The sequence below is a fragment of the Phyllostomus hastatus genome, unplaced genomic scaffold (genome assembly GCF_019186645.2).
Source record: "Phyllostomus hastatus isolate PE091 unplaced genomic scaffold, TTU_PhHast_1.1 phas_contig_210, whole genome shotgun sequence".
NCBI classification, from domain to species: domain Eukaryota; kingdom Metazoa; phylum Chordata; class Mammalia; order Chiroptera; family Phyllostomidae; genus Phyllostomus; species Phyllostomus hastatus.
In genome coordinates this window covers 4,091,125-4,108,792 of record NW_025333737.1, presented here as the reverse complement: position 1 = coordinate 4,108,792, position 17,668 = coordinate 4,091,125, and the positions used below count along the sequence as shown (strand labels likewise).

General features: G+C 46.3%; 2 protein-coding genes across 3 annotated transcripts; one reads left to right on the top strand and one right to left on the bottom strand.

Moving 5' to 3' along the window:
- Window positions 1–1,200: 1,200 nt before the first annotated feature.
- Window positions 1,201–9,523, top strand: TMEM97 (transmembrane protein 97). Its single transcript, XM_045835817.1, has 3 exons — window positions 1,201–1,434; window positions 6,862–7,006; window positions 7,899–9,523. Exons 1-3 carry the CDS (start codon window positions 1,309–1,311, stop codon window positions 8,156–8,158), a joined length of 531 nt encoding a protein of 176 aa, XP_045691773.1. The 5' UTR covers window positions 1,201–1,308; the 3' UTR covers window positions 8,159–9,523.
- A 101-nt stretch (window positions 9,524–9,624) lies between these two features.
- Window positions 9,625–17,595, bottom strand: IFT20 (intraflagellar transport 20). Of its 2 annotated transcripts, none has more exons than XM_045835819.1 (5): window positions 17,445–17,595; window positions 12,509–12,637; window positions 11,248–11,333; window positions 10,490–10,593; window positions 9,625–10,032 (listed from the first exon to the last, which is right to left on the bottom strand). In XM_045835819.1, exons 2-5 carry the CDS (start codon window positions 12,633–12,635, stop codon window positions 9,951–9,953), a joined length of 399 nt encoding a protein of 132 aa, XP_045691775.1. In that variant the 5' UTR covers window positions 12,636–12,637; window positions 17,445–17,595; the 3' UTR covers window positions 9,625–9,950. The 2 variants fall into 2 exon arrangements, with proteins under 2 accessions (XP_045691775.1, XP_045691774.1); XM_045835818.1 differs by lacking the exon at window positions 17,445–17,595 and adding an exon at window positions 12,798–13,006.
- Window positions 17,596–17,668: the final 73 nt, after the last annotated feature.

The window sequence follows — 17,668 nt, the reverse complement described above, 5'->3', positions numbered from 1 at the left end:
AACAGCCTCTAAACAAGTGAGTGCTCTAGTCTCCCTCACCCGAAAATAAGTAAGTCCTCTCCCTCCAGCACATCTCCCTGCAGCTACTGCCCCATCCCACCCCAACCAGGTGCCTACTCTCCCTGCCTCCACATCCCTACTTCCTTACTCCTGGCCCTGCTGTCATCTAGCTCCTGTCTCCTCCGTCCCACAGCTGCGCTCACAGGGCCACCAGGGGGTACCATTTGGTGTTGTTGACAAGCCGACCCTACTTCTGTCTCCCTGTTTTTGTGACATTACTCTCCTGTTGTCCAGTTGTATCTCATTTCCCTCCTCCCATGAATCCTGAGTTTGGGCCCCTCTAAGCTCTTTTCCAGGCTCTCTGATCCCAGAACTTCAACTCCCACCAAAAGCTAATGCTCACAAATCTCCATCTCCAGACATGTTATTTCAAGTGCCTAGGAGGCTTCACTCAGATGATGCAGGGACTGCTCAGGGTCGACGTGGCCAGAACCAAATTACCTTCCCTTCAACTCGCTTCTCGGTTGTGTCCCTCTTATCTGAGAAAGGCAGCCCCTCCCATTCCATCCCAGAGCAGGCCTGGGTCCAGAATATAAAGATCACTATTTGCTGAATGAATAAATGAATCTTTCATCCTCCCTCATTCTCCACAGCCAATCACCAAGACCTGTCGATTTTACCTCCTATTATAACCCTCTGCTTGTTTTTAAGTTGAGGCTAGCTACCTCCTCTGCATGCTTCGGGAGGCTTCCAGGACCCCTAAACTCCGGCCGGACAAAGACCTTGCTCGGTGTTCCCACGGTCCAAAACTGTCACACACGGCGCGGATCACAACGCACTGCCCGGACGGCCGTGGTCTGGGACACTCCCGCTGCCCTGGGGGCTCCGTCTCCATAAACGCACAAGGCCCAGCACCCTGGAGGCGCTCCGTAAGCGCTAAATGGAGAGAGTGAAGAGTGAACGAAAGCGGTCACAGCGAGCAGCAGCCACTGAGCCCAGCGCCCCTCGCGGGGGGGCTGTGAGAGGCCAGGCCCGCGGCGGTCTCCCGTGGCACACCCCTCCGTCCTCACTCCGCAAGGGGCCACGAGAAGCCCCTCCCCTGCTCGGCTCACACGCCGTCTCTGGCGAGCCAATGGACTCGCGCTTCTCCTCAGCAGCCAATGGAAGCGGCTGGCGTAGCAACCAAGAGGGGCGGGGCGAGTGGCAGGGTCGCTGGGTGACAGAACCGCGCGCGTGCTCAGGCCTTCTTCCCACGTCTGCGGCCCAGGCGAGTGCATCCTCGGCCCCTACCTGCCCAGCCAACGGATAATGGGGATTCTGGGCGCCCGGCGCAGCCTGGAGTGGCTGCTGGGCTTCTACTTCCTCTCCCACGTCGCCATCACCCTGCTGTTCGATCTGCAGACCGTGCTGCCGCGCGATATCTACCCCATCCAGGTAAGGGCGCCGGTCAGTCCTGGCCGCGGGTCGCCGAGTCTGGGACCCGTCTGTGCGCTGCGTTGTGCCCAGCCTCCCACGACTTCTCTGCCCTCGTTCCAGTTCTGCCTCCCTTACCCTCCTTCCTTCTTTAGGTCCTGCCAGTGCTCCGGGCCTTTCCTTACCCTTCAATTCGACATCTTCCTCGGGGTTCTCTTTGTATATCTCAGGCTCTTCCCCCAAGTTGCTGGCGGCAAACACTTTGTTCCTTATAAACCCAGTGGTTTCCCGGTATGTTTACCTCAGGTCATTTGTCAGCAAACCCGCAACCTAGGTATGTGCCCTGATTGGGGATCAAACCTGTAACCTTTTGGTGTATGGGACGATGCTCCAACCTACTGAACCACCCAGCCAGGGCACATCTGCAAATTCTGTTTTGCCAAGTAAAGTAACATTTACAGGTTCTAGGGATTAGGGCGTGGATATTTTAGGGAGGCATTATTCAATCTACCACACAGGCCCAGGTAGTAATACACACTCTTCCTCAACATGTCATCAAAGCTCCGCATTAGCCATTAGTTGCCTTGAAGAAAGGAGAGCCACGTCTGGTTTTCAAAGTCTGTGTGGCCAACAGAACTCAGGCCAGCGGCCTGTTTACAATCTGTGATGTTAAGAGTCCTTTTAATATTAGACAAATATGTTACTCCAGATTATTCCAGACTCAACAGCTGTTGGTTTCTTTATCCTTTCTGAACGTCCCATTCCCACAAGTCCTTGCTCGCCACTCACAAAAAACAATTAAAATGTGTCCAGCATAACGACCCAATTTATATATTTCTCAGCCTTATTTAATGTTGACTTATTGCAAAAGGTGAAGGGCCAGTGCAGGTAGGATCTGGCCAGAAACCCTGTGCGTGCGTGTGTGTGTGTGTGTGTGTGTGTATATCTTAGTGTCCGATGCTGTTTTGAAGGCATTTGAAACATGAACATCCTGGCTTGGAAGGCCTGTTGTTTCTAGTCGTTCTTGCTCTGGGGCGGTGAGTGATACTTTAGTTGCTTCTTTTTGGGTAAAATAGTAATAATGATACTATAGCCTTCAGTTATTCTCAGATTCTCCTTGAAAATATGCCAAAAATCAACATCTGGTTTTTTTTCTCCTTAAACAGAAGGAATTTTTCCCTTGAACTAAAATGCCCACATCTTTGGGCTAACATTTGCAAATTAAATCTTTCTTGGTTTGAATCAGAGCAACACTTAGAAAAACTATAATGAAACAGGAAGAATTAGTTTGGATTACAACAGCGATTTTCAACCAGTGTGCCACAAAAGTTAAAAAAATATATTTTTTTTAGCTCTGGCTGGTGAGGCTCAGTGGATTGAATGCCAGCCTGCAAACTGAAAGGTTGCTGGTTCAATTACCACTTGGGGCACATGCCTGGGTTGTGAGTCAGGTCCCCAGTTGAGGGCGTGTGAGAAGACACCGATGTATCTCTCGCACATCAATGTGTCTCTCTCCCTCCCCTTGCTCTAAAGGTAAATAAAATCTTTAAGAATTTTTCATTGATTTTTGAGAGAGAGAAACATTGATATGTTGTTCCACTTATTAATGTATTCAATTGGTTGATTCTCATATGTGCCCTGACTGGAGATCGAACCCATAACCTTCATGTATTGGGATGACTCTCTAACCAATTGAACTACCTGGCCAGGGCCAAAAAATTTTAAAATGTGCAATACCAAACTAAGTCAGTCAGGGGCACAGACCTCTTTTCCTTTAGACTGTCAAATAAATAACAACAGCCCTGGCTGGTATTGCTCAGTGGATTCAGTGTAGGCCTGCGAACTGAAAGGTTGCCAGTTCGATTCCCAGTCAGGGCACATGCCTGGGTTGCAGGCCAGGTCCCCAGTTAGGGATGTGTGAGAGGCAACCGATTGATGTTTTTCTCCTTCCTTCTGCCTCCCTTCCCCTCTCCCTAAAAATAAATAAATAAAATCTTATTTAAAAACCAACTATTTTTTTTGTCAGTTAGCAGAAAATGTATCTTTTTAGTGCACCGCCGAATTGTAGTCATTAGTTTATGTATGACATGAGATGAAAAAGGTAGAAAATCGCTGGATTAGAACTTGGGGGAGATGGGAAGCATTTTGTAGTATCATTTGAGGCTGGGTAGCATTGCTTCTCTTAAAATAAGGCAAACAGGCAGCATCTGGGTCTGAAATCAGTCTGTGCTCTCATTCTGAGTTAGAGAAGTGCAAAATTGTTCAGCAGCTCCTGGTTTAGAATCCCAGGAACACAGGCCCAGCTGAATATTTTTAATGGATAACAATGCTAAGTTGAGTTCAATGTGACTCAGGTATAAATGGAAACAGTTTTATTACCTTTTGGGGGGTCTTATTATCTAATAAGAAAAGTTCTTGCCCTGGCTGGTCTGGCTGTGTGGATTGAGCATGGGCCTACGAAACAAAAGCTTTCTGATTCAGTTCCCAGTCAGGGCACATGCCTGGGTTGTGGGCCATGTTCCCTGTTGGAGGCATGCAAAAGGCAACCGATTGATGTTTCACTCTCACATAGATGTTTCTCTCCCTCTTTTTCCCTCCTTCTGCTCTTTCTAAAAGAAATAAAATCTTCAAAGAAAATATTTCTTATTAATGACCAGTTGCATGCCAAGATGTTAATAGGATTAAACTTGAACCTCTCCAAATATATATTAATTACAGTCAATTTCATAATCTTTACGTGCTAGTCATTGTTCTAGAGACTGTATGTATTAACTCGTTTTATCTTGCCAACAGTGCAGTAGGTACTGTGATTGGAGTGGAACCAAACTTGGTGAGATTAAGTGCTCTGCCTGGAGCCAGCACACCCATCCAGGCGCTCTGCCACCGGGGCCCACGCTCTTCTTCACTCTGCTAAGGGCCTGTGCCTTGCCTTCCACCAGCCTTCCTTCTGGCATCAGGTGGCTGTCAGGAGACAGTGGGCAGCTGGTTGTGTTCGAACTGATTACAAGAACAGGCTGATTATTTTAAATTTTGCTAATCTCATCATATTGCCTTTAGAAATTACAGCACTGTATAAATCTACCTGGATTTATGAAATAGGAGGACCAGAGAGACTGTATACAAATTGAATAGAAAATGAAGTTGACATGAACCAGAAAGCCTTTTAAATCCTGCAGTAAATCTTTTAAAGTAAATCTAGAAAGAAAAAAATCTTAAAAAAACACTTAATCCAAGTTGCTTGTTTTACAGGTGAGGAAATAGAGCCCAGGAGAGGTGCAGTGACCTAACCTTTATGCATATTTTCTACCACATTACTGCCCTGAAAAGTGCTTAGAAGGAAGCTAAGGGTATTGCCGTAAATTTAAATTTCAAGTCAAGTACAAATTAAGAACTCACTTGGTCAATACATTGGTTATCCAGCCAGAGCCTTTTTGAAGTTCATATGCTAACAGAATGTTTGTCTCTGGGTATTTGCTTAAAGCTCACTCACAGCAGTGAGGCCTCTATTTAACAACATCGAGCCTTTATCTTTTGATTAAAAATTAACAGGAAAAGTATCTTTGTATTTTCCATTGTAAGCTTAATTTTTACTTTGGAAGTTACCTTTATTTATCATAATATAAAGACATATTTGGCTTTGAAGGCAGGTGTGTTGAGATAGTGACATTTCCAGAAGGTTCAATGCAACAGACCTTCGTGTGGGGATTCCTGGGCTTTGTCTAGGCTCCTTAAAAAGCCTCAAACCAGCCCTGGCTGGTGTAGCTCAGTGGATTGAGCTTGGACTGTGAACCAAAGCGTTGCAGGTTCAATTCCCAGTCAGGGCACATGCCTGGGTTGCAGGCCATGGCCCCCAGCAACTGCACATTGATGTTTCTCTCTCTTTCTTTTTCTCCCTCCCTTCCCTCTCTAAAAAATAAATAAAATCTTAAAAAAAAAAAGCCTCAAACCCTCTTACTTTCTCTCTCCACCTGTAGCCAGGTCAGCATGGATCTGTATCTTTTGATTTGACAGCATAATTATGAGGGTGGGGCCCAAGCTAGAATTAAGACTGCTATCTCAAGCTTTGACATAGCCTAGAAGCTATATAGTTTGTGGTTTGGGGCAGAGCTTGTTCTACAAATATCCTACAGGTTTCCTAAAAGGGAAAAAAAAAAAAAACTTGAGAACTAGGGAGTTAAGAACAATAAAGAACTTGAGGTTTTGGGATTATTTAAATTGTCTAAAATTGGCCCTGGCTGGTGTGGCTCAGTGGATTGGGTGCCAGCCTGCAAACTAAAGAGTCACTGATTCAATTTCCAGTCAGGACACATGCCTGGGTTGCGGGCTGGGTCCCCGGGGGGTGTGGGGGGGGGCGCATGAGAGACAATCACACATTGCTGTTTCTCTCCCTCTTTAAAAAATAAAAATTAAAAAATAAATATTGTCTAAAATTGCTTCTTCACAGAGGTTCGATTTATTGTACCTCCTTTCCGTCACTACCACCCACCCACAGTCAAATTCAGTTCATTTCTGTAGTTGAGGCAGTCCTCAAAGCTCAGTGTGCAGGTCAGCAGGTCAGTGTGCAGGCAGCCCTCAAAGCTCAGTGTGCAGGTCAGTTGCTCTTGTGAAAGGGCAAATGTCAGGGTAGTTTTGTCACACTTCTTTATAAAGAATGATATTGTTAGCAGACGTGTCATGTTTGTGTGTTCATTCAGCAAACCAAGAGCCTACTTTTTTTTTTAAGATTTTATTTATTTCCAGAGAGAGGAGAAGGGAGGGAGGGAGAGAGGGTGAGAAACATCAGTGTGTGGTTGCCTGTTATGCGCCCAGTACTGAGGACCTGACCTGCAACCCAGGCATGTGCCCTGAATGGGAATCAAACCAGTGACCTTTTGGCTTACAAGCTGGCACTCAATCCACTGAGCCACACCAGCCAGGACCAAAGAGCCTACTCTTAAGTGCCAGATATTGCTTTTGACAATGGGCAACACATTTGGATAAGGGTTATCATGGAGTCACAAATGCTGGGTAGCACAAAGGAGCTGGAAGAGCTGAGGAAAGCTTGGAGAAGCTACCATTTGAGTTAGATCTAGTCAGTTTTTATTTGTTTACTTATTTATTTTTAGAGAGAGGGGAAGGGAAGGAGAAAGAGCACAAGGGAAACATCAATGCGTGATTGCCTCTTGTACACCCCCAAATGGGGACCTAGCCTGCAACCCAGGCCCGTGCCCTGACTGGGAATTGAACTGGCGACCCTGAGGTTCGCAGGTCAGCACTCAGTCCACTGAGCCACATCAGCCATGGCTTGAGTTTTTATTAAATGACCATCTTGGCTACATCTCAAAAGCCAGCTGGATATACCATCTGCTACCAAGGGGGTTGGGTAATGAGACTCTTCTAGTGGGTTGGAGCTGCTGAGCCTATCCCTGCCAAGTGGTTGTGTTCATTGTGATCTTTATCTTTTCCCAGTTGAGAAACCTGCTGAAGTGGTACACCCAAGAGTTCAAAGACCCTCTGCTACAGTACCCCCCAATATGGTTTAAATCCTTCCTGTTTTGCGAGCTTGTGTTTCAGCTGCCTTTCTTCCCCATTGCAACATACGCCTTCTTCAAAGGTTGGTAAATGGTGGGGAAACCCCATTTTTGCTCTGAAATCAGGTCCCAGAAATCTTATGGGAAAATTATCTCCCAGGGAGAGAGGAGTGGTCCTGTAGTTTGTGTGAGGGTGACAGAGGATCTGGTTGGTGGGAATGGCCAGGATAGCTCCTATAAAGGGACTTGAGTGTGGCTCCACTAATGCCTGTGGTCAGCGGGGCTGCATGACTGCCTCAGCCCACTGGGCAGCTCTCGCCCGTGAAACCTGAGAGTACTGAAAGACTGAACATGTTGCTTTTTATTTCTTTTTCTTAATCACTGAATTTATTTTTTATCATTGGTTTTTATTTTTCTGTCTTAGGTAGTATAATAAGCGGTAGCGTCAAGCTGATTCCTAAAAGGCTTAACTGCTTATTTAAAAATTATTCCTACAGTGTCCCCATATGACTGATGCTTTTATAAAGAAGGTGGTCATACTGACGTACGTGGTAACTAAGCTTGTACAGCTTATTTCCCACTGGAGCCTCCCAAACCCGTCTCTTGGCAGCACCTACTGATCTTCTCACCTACATATGCTGTGATTACTTAACAGATGCTGCTGGTGGCACCCTGACCCACACATTTAGACCAAACAGGTTTAACTTTTACTGGCCTAGAGTTTTTCTGAATTAAAGTCCAACCCCCACCCTTGGTTCTCTGGCAGTCAGTGTGCTAGGGCCCCCACCGTCACATGAACTTGCGCAGTTAGGCAGCATTATACCACATCCGGTTTTCCATTTGTTTCCACCTGGAAGAGGAGGTGGAATGATTCAGTTGAAGGGAGCAGGCAGAGACAGCACAGGGAATGTCATGGGCACCCTGCAGTCAAGAGCAGACCTAATGCTTCTTTCTCTCTTCCCCCGACCACTTCAGGAGGCTGCAAGTGGATCCGCACCCCTGCGATCATCTACTCAGTCCACACGATGACAACCCTAATTCCCATTCTCTCCACACTTCTATGGGAAGATTTCTCCAAGACCAGTGCTTTCAAAGGGCAAGGACCTAAGACTTTCCACGAACGACTAGCCCTCATGTGTGTCTATGCCCCCTACTTTCTGATCCCTCTTATGCTTCTGCTTTTCATGTTGCGGAGCCCCTACTACAGGTATGAGGAGAAAAGAAAGAAAAAATGAGAGCGAGAACTACTGGCCCAGCAGAGAGATGCCCACAGGACAGTTTCCTGTTGGACCCAGTACAAGGAAAACTGCTCAGAACCCACGTCTTCAGTAGCATTTGAAACACACCGGCAGCAGGAGCCACATCAAACCATCACCTTCCACGGGCACTGGCACAGACTGATCACCTGAGGGTGGGCAGGGGGTGTGGGCTTGGTAATAGGGAAGTGGGGCCAAGTACTTTACTATGTGCCCGGGTTCCACTGCAGAATTACTAAAAGCATCACCAGACTGGAAACTGGATAAACTTTTAAGAAACACGTCCTGCTCCGCATCTTCGTGCATCACTTGGTCCGCAATATACATGTGACCAATCCCTTGACTCGTGATTCCATTCCATCACTGTTCATTCAGTGAACAGTGGGATGTTTCAGGGCATTTTTAAGTTTGAGATCATGCCTCTTTAATATTCATTAAAAACTATCTTTTTCATGCCCCCACCCTGCAGGGGAGGGCCATGAAAACTTCAGTTTTAAACTTCAGTTTAAACTGAACAGTTTAAACTTCAGTTTTAAACTTCAGTTTAAACTGTTCAGTTTAAACAGGTTTAAACTTCAGTTTTCCTTAAGGTTCAGCCCTGGCATGACTTTCAGTCAATAATGGACAAAATTAGATGTTTTGCTCCTGTCTTAAACAGCATCCGAAGAAGAGAGATTTTTTAAAAGTCTTGTTTATCCTCTTGCCAAACCTTAGTCCTGTATTTTTAGCTGCCACATGACAAAAGTTTCCTTACTCTGAGGGCTGGTGTCTCAAACCCGACCTGAAAGTACTTCCTACTGAGTAACCTCCCGTACGATTCGCTCAATCTCACCTCCCTGTTCCATCTCATCAGAACGGGCCAGCAGGCCTCACGTGTCCAGAATGTGCGCGGAGGGTGTCTTCACATCGGTGCTTGCTGTTCTGTTAGCTTTCTCTAAATTCATACTCAAGGCTAACTCCAAAAAATGAAAATGAAAAATCCTGTCTGGTGTGGCTCAGTGGATTGAGCACTGGACTGCAAGCAAAGGGGCCCAGGTTCATTTCCTAGTCAGGGTGCATGCCTGGGTTATGGGCCAGGTCCCCAGTGGGGGGTTGTGTAGAAGCAACCACACATTGATGTTTCCCTCCCTTTCTTCCTCCCTTCTGCCCTCTCTGAAAATAAAATCTTTTTTAAAAAAATAATAAAATTAAATTAAAAAAAAAAAAAACTTGTGAACACACGTAGACAACAGTAGAAATTGGTCCCAGTTCTGTCTTTGCCTTTCGCTCATACATTATATTGCTCTAATTGTTGGGAGTATCATGTGACTCGTGTCTAGTCCAAATAAAGGTAGCTGCTGACCATTGCCTGGTTTGTTCTGTGGACTAGGGAGGGGCTGGAGTCCAAGGTTCTTTTACAAGGCATTAAGTATACATTTTAAGGGCACCAGGAAAAGAGGTAGATAAGCCATCTGAAAACAATAATTTATTGCTTTTTCTTCCAAAGATTTATGAATTTACAAAAAAAAAATCAACGTTTACAGACCGTTTTTTCAGACAAAGAATGCAAGAGGTGGAAACCTGGGCGCCGTGGTCAGCAGGTGTTCACCAGACATGTACGGGCGTCTGAAATAGGGCCCCCCCCCAATTCATTTCATTGCCTTCAGAGGCGCTGCCCTCCTCACACACCCTCTCGAATGACACACTAGGTCATTAGTCAAAGTCACTGGAATGGTACAGAGGTTTTGGTTTTGGTTTTTTTGCCCTCCTGCTATAAAATGAAATTTTCAGTTCATTTCTGAAAAATGAATTGGTCAATAAATTCATTTTGTTCTGCTTCTACTTTACACAAAGCTTCATATTCAACCCGATACCTGAAAAACAAAATTGTTAGAAGCCCTAAAAATGGATGAAATAAATTGCACTTAACTCTTCTAGAGAAGAATATAGGTGATTTAAATGACTCCAAGAAATGGTGTTAGTTTGGAAGGAAGTAGTCAGGGCAAGCAGAGAGAGAGTTGTATGTGTGAAGCCCTGCACAGGGCCACGCATGATAGACCTTCAGCCCTGACAGCGTCCTTTCAGACAGCCAGCCAACCCCGTGCACACTCACTACTCGGCTTTCATGCTCCCACCTACTACAGGTGTTTTGTTATCAGCACATTTTCTTTCTCCTCCCCATCAAATGTAATTTCATTTTTAAAATCTCCAAATTAGGGCAAGTGACACTGTTGCTGGGAGAAGGATGATAAAGAATGAGGACCAGAGGTGACTGTTAAGAAGGGACAGGAGAACTGCCATTGAGGAGAGACCTCACTTTACCTAACTTACCTTTCGAGCTGCATTTTCTTTTCTGCTATTAGTGCTTGGAGCTGCTGCTGTTGGGCTTCTCTCTGCTTTGCTATAGATTTGAGCAAATTCCGAGCACCAATGGCCTAGAAAAACAGTGTCACAAAGGAGGTCATGGCTTCATTAAAACCACCTTCAGCATTCAGTCCTTGACTGTGTAAGGGCCATTTGGGGGCTATCTCCCTGCCCAGCGGGAAAAGGCTGAGCCCCAGAGCTTGGGAGAAAGAAAGAGGATTAACCTCATGACTCCGAAGTGGGAACTGGCCTGGAGCTCAGAGGCAGATCTAGGAGTGTCCCCAGAGTGTGGCACACAGGTGTTCAGTGGCCCATTTGGTGTGTCACTTAGCTTTGTGTCCTTTGCGAAGTCATCTATACTCCACACACCTTCACTTCTTCATTTATAAAATAAGGATAAAACCATGTATTTCCACGATGATGTCAAGATTAAAGGAAATGATGACCAAAAGTGTACTGGCACGTAAGAGTTCAACAGTAGGCCAGCCGGACTAGGAACTGTTTTTTGGGTTTTTTTTTTAATTGAGGTATAATTGACATGTAATTTTCAGGTATACAACATAATGAGTTAATACTGGTACAGGAAATGCTATTTAAAATCTTGTTTTAATGAAAAGACTCTCCCTTCCCTCCCTCCACACAGAATAGTCAAGGGGGCAGAAGGAAGACGGGCTAGTGACCAGGGCCCCAGGCCAAGGTTCAGCTGAAACACATGCTGATCTTACCTTCATCTTCTCATTTTCTGCTTCTTTTGCAAGTTGATCAACAAGCTCAATTAAACCACCAACTATTTTCTGAAATTGGCCAATTTCTTTCAGGGAAAGAAAAAAATGTTTTTATTTTCTGTGTCATGGCTCTCCCTCAGCAATCCCTTTCAGCGAGATGGCAGAACAAACTGCCCTTTCTAATTTGTGTCAAAGCAATTTGTGCTCATTGGCTAAAACCTGCCACCCTTGGTCTGAACCTGGAGATGAGGAGCCAGGTGTCCAGAGTAGCCTGAGGAATTCCTGGATCTTGAGTCCCCGCTGAGCCAACCGGGTGCTATGACATCAGGCTAAGAAGGCTCCTGGTGGGCTCATTCTGTGGATGGACCCCATCCTACTTTCCCAGGAGTGACAGGAGGCACAAAGGGCCACGTTCACGAAAGGACTTCCTCAGGACAGAAACGCTGCCTCCTGACCAGCCACAGGTACACTAGAGTTTAGTTAATGGTGAGGTGGCAGCTATCCACTCACGACCACAGCTAATGAAGAGCTCAAAGCATTTAAGTGCTTAATCTCTCATTCCCCTTTTTTCAATATCTGTGGATATGGCAGAAGCCCATTCCACTGAGGAGTAAACTAAGGCCCAGCGGGGCTGGCAATAGAATTCATGCTACCTTTCACCAGGGAAGCTGTCTCCACAGCGGAGAGTCCCCAGAAGGCTCAGACATCCCTACTCCAGCTAGAGCTGCTCTATATTCACTGCCACTGGGCTTGCTTGGCTGCTGGAACAGGAGGTATCCTGGGTATCTCCAGTTAAAAAATAACTAAACTCAGTCTGTTGAGCTGCTTCTAGAGACTCCAGTTAATCAACTTTCACTCCCAATACAGATAAGTCTACCACTGAGAATATGATTTCTCCCAAGAAATCAAATCATCAGTACATAACTATTTCCCACCCCCAAGCCATAGTTTTGCCTCCATGAAGTTTAAGGTTCCTAAGAGCAAAAAACTCAAAGATGGCATATCTCAAAAAATACTCTCCTCTCTGCATTTCAGTGTCTGTTTTGACTGGTGCTCTGTGTGGGACTACATGAGAGCATAAGAAGAGGGCACACAGGTAAGGTGGGTGGCACATGGGAATTCACAGAGCCTGGGCTCAACCCCCAGGGAGCCGGCAGCTCCATTCAGGCAGGGCCAAGAGCAACAGTGAGGAGGTCGGGGTGGGGCACAGGTGAAATAGTTCAAAGCTGAGTAGCAACATGCCTCCCCAAGTGATACTCACTGTCTACAAAGTCCTTGCACTCTTCCTTGAGTTCTGTGGTCTGCTGGGTAACCTCTGGGTCCAACACCCGCAGCTTGTTCAGCTCATCAAAGTGCAGCCCTGCTTCACCGAGGATGTCCTTGGCCATTGCTGTAAAGAAACCAATCCCGATCCCTGATCGCTTCCCAGCCACCCAAGAAAATGCCTGCTTCCAGCCCAAGCCCACTCTTGCCCCCAGACACCAATACCAGAAACCCAGATGTTCCAAAGGCTCCCCCCATCCGTCTGCATCCACCTTTCTAAGCCTCACCTGTTTCCCTTCCAGCTTCTCTAGAGAAGGTCTGCTCTGAAGGAAGGACAGTGGCAGCCAGGAGGAGATGTGTCATAGGAGCAAGGGTCAGGAAAGAATAAAGTCCAGTTGCTTGTCACAGGCATCGTTCATTCAACACATATTTCTTGAGTGCCTACTATGTGCCAACTTTGCTAGATGTTGGGGGTACAGAGATGAGTGCAACATGGTACCGGCCCTGGAGAAGCACAGTTTAGCTGGAGGAAGACAGACATGTAAACTGAAAAGTTATACTGTTAAGTGCTTTTACAGAAATATCACTAAAGTGCTAGAAGAGAACGGAGCAGTTAAATTGGGGTGAGGAAGCTGACATTTAAACTAAGTTGTCAGGCAAGCCATAAGCATATTTATTTATCCCGAGTTATATATTCAAAAGGACACAAAGAAGCTTTTCAAATATAGTCCTGTATATTAACACAAAAAGCAAGTAAAAGAAAAAACCAGAGTGAATTAAATATTAGGGTTAAAGAAATAAGAAACTGAGAATATTACCCAAAATGTAGGCCACGGGACTCTACACTTGCCTGAATTGGGACTCAAAGTTGGGTTGGTCTATTTCTAGCCGAAAACACAAAAAGGAATGAACTATCAGCCACAACGTACCAAGCAGGGAAGTCAGGGGAGGCATCCCAGGCAGACCGGACAGCCTGAACAGAGCCTGAAGCCACTGAAAGGGCCTATCCTGCCTAGACAATGAAAGGACAAAGGATGGCCCCTGGCTGGTGTGGCTCAGTGGACTGATATCTGGATTTATATATTGAATCTGATGGTTAAGGAAAGTATCCAATTGAAAAATTTTTTTAATATATTTTATTGATTATGCTATTACATTTGTCCCATTTCCCCCCTTCCCTCCCCTCCACCCTGTACCCCCTCTCCCACCCACGTTCCCCCCCTTTAGTTCACGTCCATGTGCCATTCTTATGAGTTCTTTAGCTTCTACCCTTCCCGTACTATTCTTGCCCTCCCCCTATCTATTTTAACCTACATTCTATGCTACTTATTCTCTATACCTTTTCCCCCCCTCCCCTCCTCCCACCCCCCCGTTGCTAGCCCTCCATGTGCCCTCCATTTCTGTGGTTCTGTTCCTGTTCTACTTGTTTACTTAGTTTCTTTTGGTTTTGCTTTAGGTGTGGTTGTTAATAATTGTGAGTTTGCTGTCCTTTTACTATACATGTCTTTTTCTTTATCTTCTTTTCTTAGATAAGTCCCTTTAGCATTTCATAAAATAAGGGCTTGGTGATGATGAACTCCTTTAATTTGACCTTATCTGAAAAGCACTTTATCTTCCCTTCCATTCTAAATGAGAGCTTTGCTGGATAGAGCAATCTGGGATGTAGGTCCTTGTCTTTCATGACTTGGAATATTTCTTTCCAGCCCCTTCTTGCCTGTAAGGTCTCTTTGGAGAAATCAGCTGACAGTCTGATGGGAACTCCTTTGTAGGTGACTGTCCCCTTATCTCTTGCTGCTTCTAGGATTCTCTCCTTCGTTTTTACCTTGGCTAATGTAATTATGATGTGCCTTGGTGTGTTTCTTCTTGGGTCCAACTTCTTTGGGGCTCTCTGAGCTTCTTGGATTTCTTGGAAGACTGTTTCCTTTGCCAGATTGGGGAAGTTCTCCTTTATTATTTGTTCAAATAACTTTTCCACTTGTTGCTCCTCCCCTTCTAGTACCCCTATAATTCGAATGTTGGAAGGTTTAAAGGTGTCCTGGATGCTCCCAAGGCTCTCCTCGATTTTTTGAATTCTTATTTCATCATGCTTTCCTGCTTGGTTGATTCTATCTTCCCTCTGGTCCACTGTATTGAGACTCAGATTCCTTCCTTTCTCTATTGGCTCTCCTCCGCGTATCTTCCTGCATCTCTTTTATGGTAACCTGCATCCTTTCATCTAAATTGCGCCCAAAATCAACCAATTCCGTGAGCTTTCTGATCACCAGCGTTTTGAACTGTGCATCTGATAGATTGGCTATTTCTTGGTGGCTCAAAAGGATGAGTCCTGGGGGACTGATCTGCTCTGTTGTACACATGTCTTATGTCTTTCCCTGTTTCTCCTATTTTTTTTTTCCGGTCTGGTCGCTCTTGTTACAGTGGGGGGCAGAGCCTTAGGTGTTCACTGGGGCTGGGCGCCCCAGTTGCTAGATTGTGACATTATATGTGGGGGGCGGGGGCGGGGGCGGGAGCGAGGATAGGAGGGAATCAATGGCGGCAGTTCAGTTCTCCTGGGCCCAGACCCTTCCCCAGGCTCCTGGGCTGCAAGCTCTGCCCTGGTCCACAATCGCTGCCCCACTGGGTTCGGCAGCCGCAGCTTGCGTACTCAGGGATCACCGCTGCATTCTTGCGCCCCGATGGCTGTCTCCCCGATTCCGCACCAAACTTTCCCCAACCTCCGCGCGCCGCCGACCCGCGCCAGCCCCGTGCCCGCTCGGCTCGTCGTCTCCTACCAGTCTGGATGAACGGGTCTACTTCAACTTCTTGGCTGTCCAACTTCCATCCAGATAAATCCTCTATCAGTTCTGTGTGTTATGCTGACCGTACTTTATTGTTGTTCTAATCTTGGTTGTGCCGAAAATTTTAAAGTAAGGGAAAAAACACATCCAACTGTGTGGGGGCTAACTAATGCATGTCTACAGGCTGCGTGTGTACGACCACGGCCCAGAGGCTTCGGCCTCCCTGGAATCCACTGAAGTAAGTAGGCTAGCATCTTCCTCTTGAAACATTTTAAGCCTCCAGAGCTCCTTATAATCAGGCTTTTCCCCCTCCAAGTACTAACCAGGCCCAACCCTGCTTAGTTTAGGAGATCAGGCCCATTCAGGGTTGTATGGCCGTGGATTAATCAGGATTAGAAAAAGATTTGTTTTCCAGTTTGTTACATGTACAGGTATAGTCTGAGCATTTAACACCTATTGGGCCATTAATTAGACCAAATGCTCTATGAAGTTTCAAGTAACCTGAGGGAGCAAACACCTTCTTCAACTTTCACTCTGTTCCCTGAGAGCATGTATTTATTCAGAAACCTGCTCTGGCCCTGGTTGGTCAGTGAATTGAGCATTGGCCTGTGAACCTAAGGGTCACCGGTTCGATTCCCAATCAGGGCATATGCCTTGGTTGCAGGTCCCCGGTTGGGGGTACTCAAGAAGCAACCACACATTGCTGTTTCTCTCCCTCTCTTTCTCCCTCTCTTCTTTTCTGTAAAAACAAATAAATAAAATATTTTAAAAAATAAAAAGAAAGAATGGAGTTCCCCTCCCACATTAAAAAAGAGAGAGAGAAAGAAAGAAACCTGCTCTGGAGATAGAGTAATGAAGAAAATGCTTTGACACTTCAGTTCTTGACCAGCACACAGAGAGTCACAAATTGGGGTAACAGTATGAGGAAAAGCTCATGGTGCTAGATGAAACTGCAGCAGAAGGACATAATTCTGATGGGGACGGGGATGTCAGCAAAAAGCAGAAGTGACACTTAAGCTGAAACCTAAAAGATGTCCAAAAGTTTGCCAAGTGAAGCGGGGAGGAAGCATTCCAGGCAGAAAGAAAAGCATGTGTGAATATTCTGAGGCTGTAACTAATTAAACGCACCACAAGAACCGAAACGCTAATGCGGCGGAAACAGTGAACATGCGTGGGGGTGCTTCAGGGACAATGAGGCTAGACCCGGAGGCTAGAGCTAGCTGGATCAGGAAGGGCCCTGAAAGATGTAGTACTGAGCCTGGATTTGTCAGAGCAGTAATGGGCAGCAGTGGATTCTCAGCAGAGTGACATAATCAGATCTGTCTTTTAGAGAGATCATGCTGACCCAGGATGGAGAATGGTTTGGAAAAAACACAGGGTGGGGCTACCCCTATCTTGTTCATCACTGTAACCCTACCATCTAGCATGGGATCTGAACATAACTGGCACTCAGTAATTGCTTGTGGAATGAATGACTGTGAAAACAGAGGAGGTTATTACAGTAACCAAGGCTTAGGGCTGCAGAAAAGTTTTCCAATTTGAGATGTTTTGTAAGTCAGTTGTTAGGACTTAGTGAAGAATTAACTGAATGTAGTAGGGGTTTGGTGATGAGCGAAGGAAAGAATCAGACAAGATTCCCATGTTTCTGGCTTGAGACAACTGTATGGTTGAATGAGATGGATTAGACCAGAGAAGGAGTGGAGGGGGTTCCCAGCTGACTATCAGATTCTATCCCAGCTACCCCCACACTCGAGCCTGCGCACCAGAGAAACACCGGGTACAAAAGCCAGACTGAGCTCCCTGGAGATGAGGGCAGTGACACTCTCTCCGCCCCTGGCTCTCCCAGATCCACGCTAGGTACTTGGGCAGGCTCCATCGATAGAGGGTGGGGACTGGCACTAGACCGGAAGTTAGGGAGATGTGGGTGATGGAACTGGCTGTCTTCACTAGGTAAACTCCTTGAACTGATCTGAGTAGTTTCCTAAGATCGTTGCGAGCATCAACGCGTCAAGTTCCAGGCCCAAACTGCGTGTAATACTGCTCCCAAAGAGTCGGGCGAAATTTCCCTGTTTCTGGAACTGCCTTTCCTTGGAGCGCGGGCCTGTCCGGTACATCTCGCCCCGGGTCCGCCCGCGTCCCCCGACCCGAGTCACGGCCTACCTTTCGACCCCGTAGCGGCAGCGGGCTGCCCGGACTGATGTCGGCAGGTAGCTTCTCTTTCCGACAGCTGGACTTGGCCAGCCAGACTCAGCCGCTGCCACGGATACAGGACCTGTTTACACAGAACGTCACTACTCGACACCGGAAGTATTTACACCCGACTAATCTGCAGAGCCTGCTGGGAAACAAAGTCTGGAGAAGACGACCGGTTGCCTACAAAATCC

What these genes read in the sequence shown, in the direction of transcription:
- IFT20 (XM_045835818.1), bottom strand. Translation starts at nt 12,873, where the DNA reads ATGACACATCTCCTCCTGGCTGCCACTGTCCTTCCTTCAGAGCAGACC. An exon ending in GTGCAAGGACTTTGTAGACA is followed by an intron (nt 11,334 to 12,508) that starts GTGAGTATCACT and finishes TTTCCCTGAAAG; the next exon opens with AAATTGGCCAATTTCAGAAA. An exon ending in AAGAAAATGCAGCTCGAAAG is followed by an intron (nt 10,033 to 10,489) that starts GTAAGTTAGGTA and finishes TTTGTTTTTCAG; the next exon opens with GTATCGGGTTGAATATGAAG.
- TMEM97 (XM_045835817.1), top strand. Translation starts at nt 1,309, where the DNA reads ATGGGGATTCTGGGCGCCCGGCGCAGCCTGGAGTGGCTGCTGGGCTTC. An exon ending in GCGATATCTACCCCATCCAG is followed by an intron (nt 1,435 to 6,861) that starts GTAAGGGCGCCG and finishes ATCTTTTCCCAG; the next exon opens with TTGAGAAACCTGCTGAAGTG. An exon ending in AACATACGCCTTCTTCAAAG is followed by an intron (nt 7,007 to 7,898) that starts GTTGGTAAATGG and finishes CGACCACTTCAG; the next exon opens with GAGGCTGCAAGTGGATCCGC.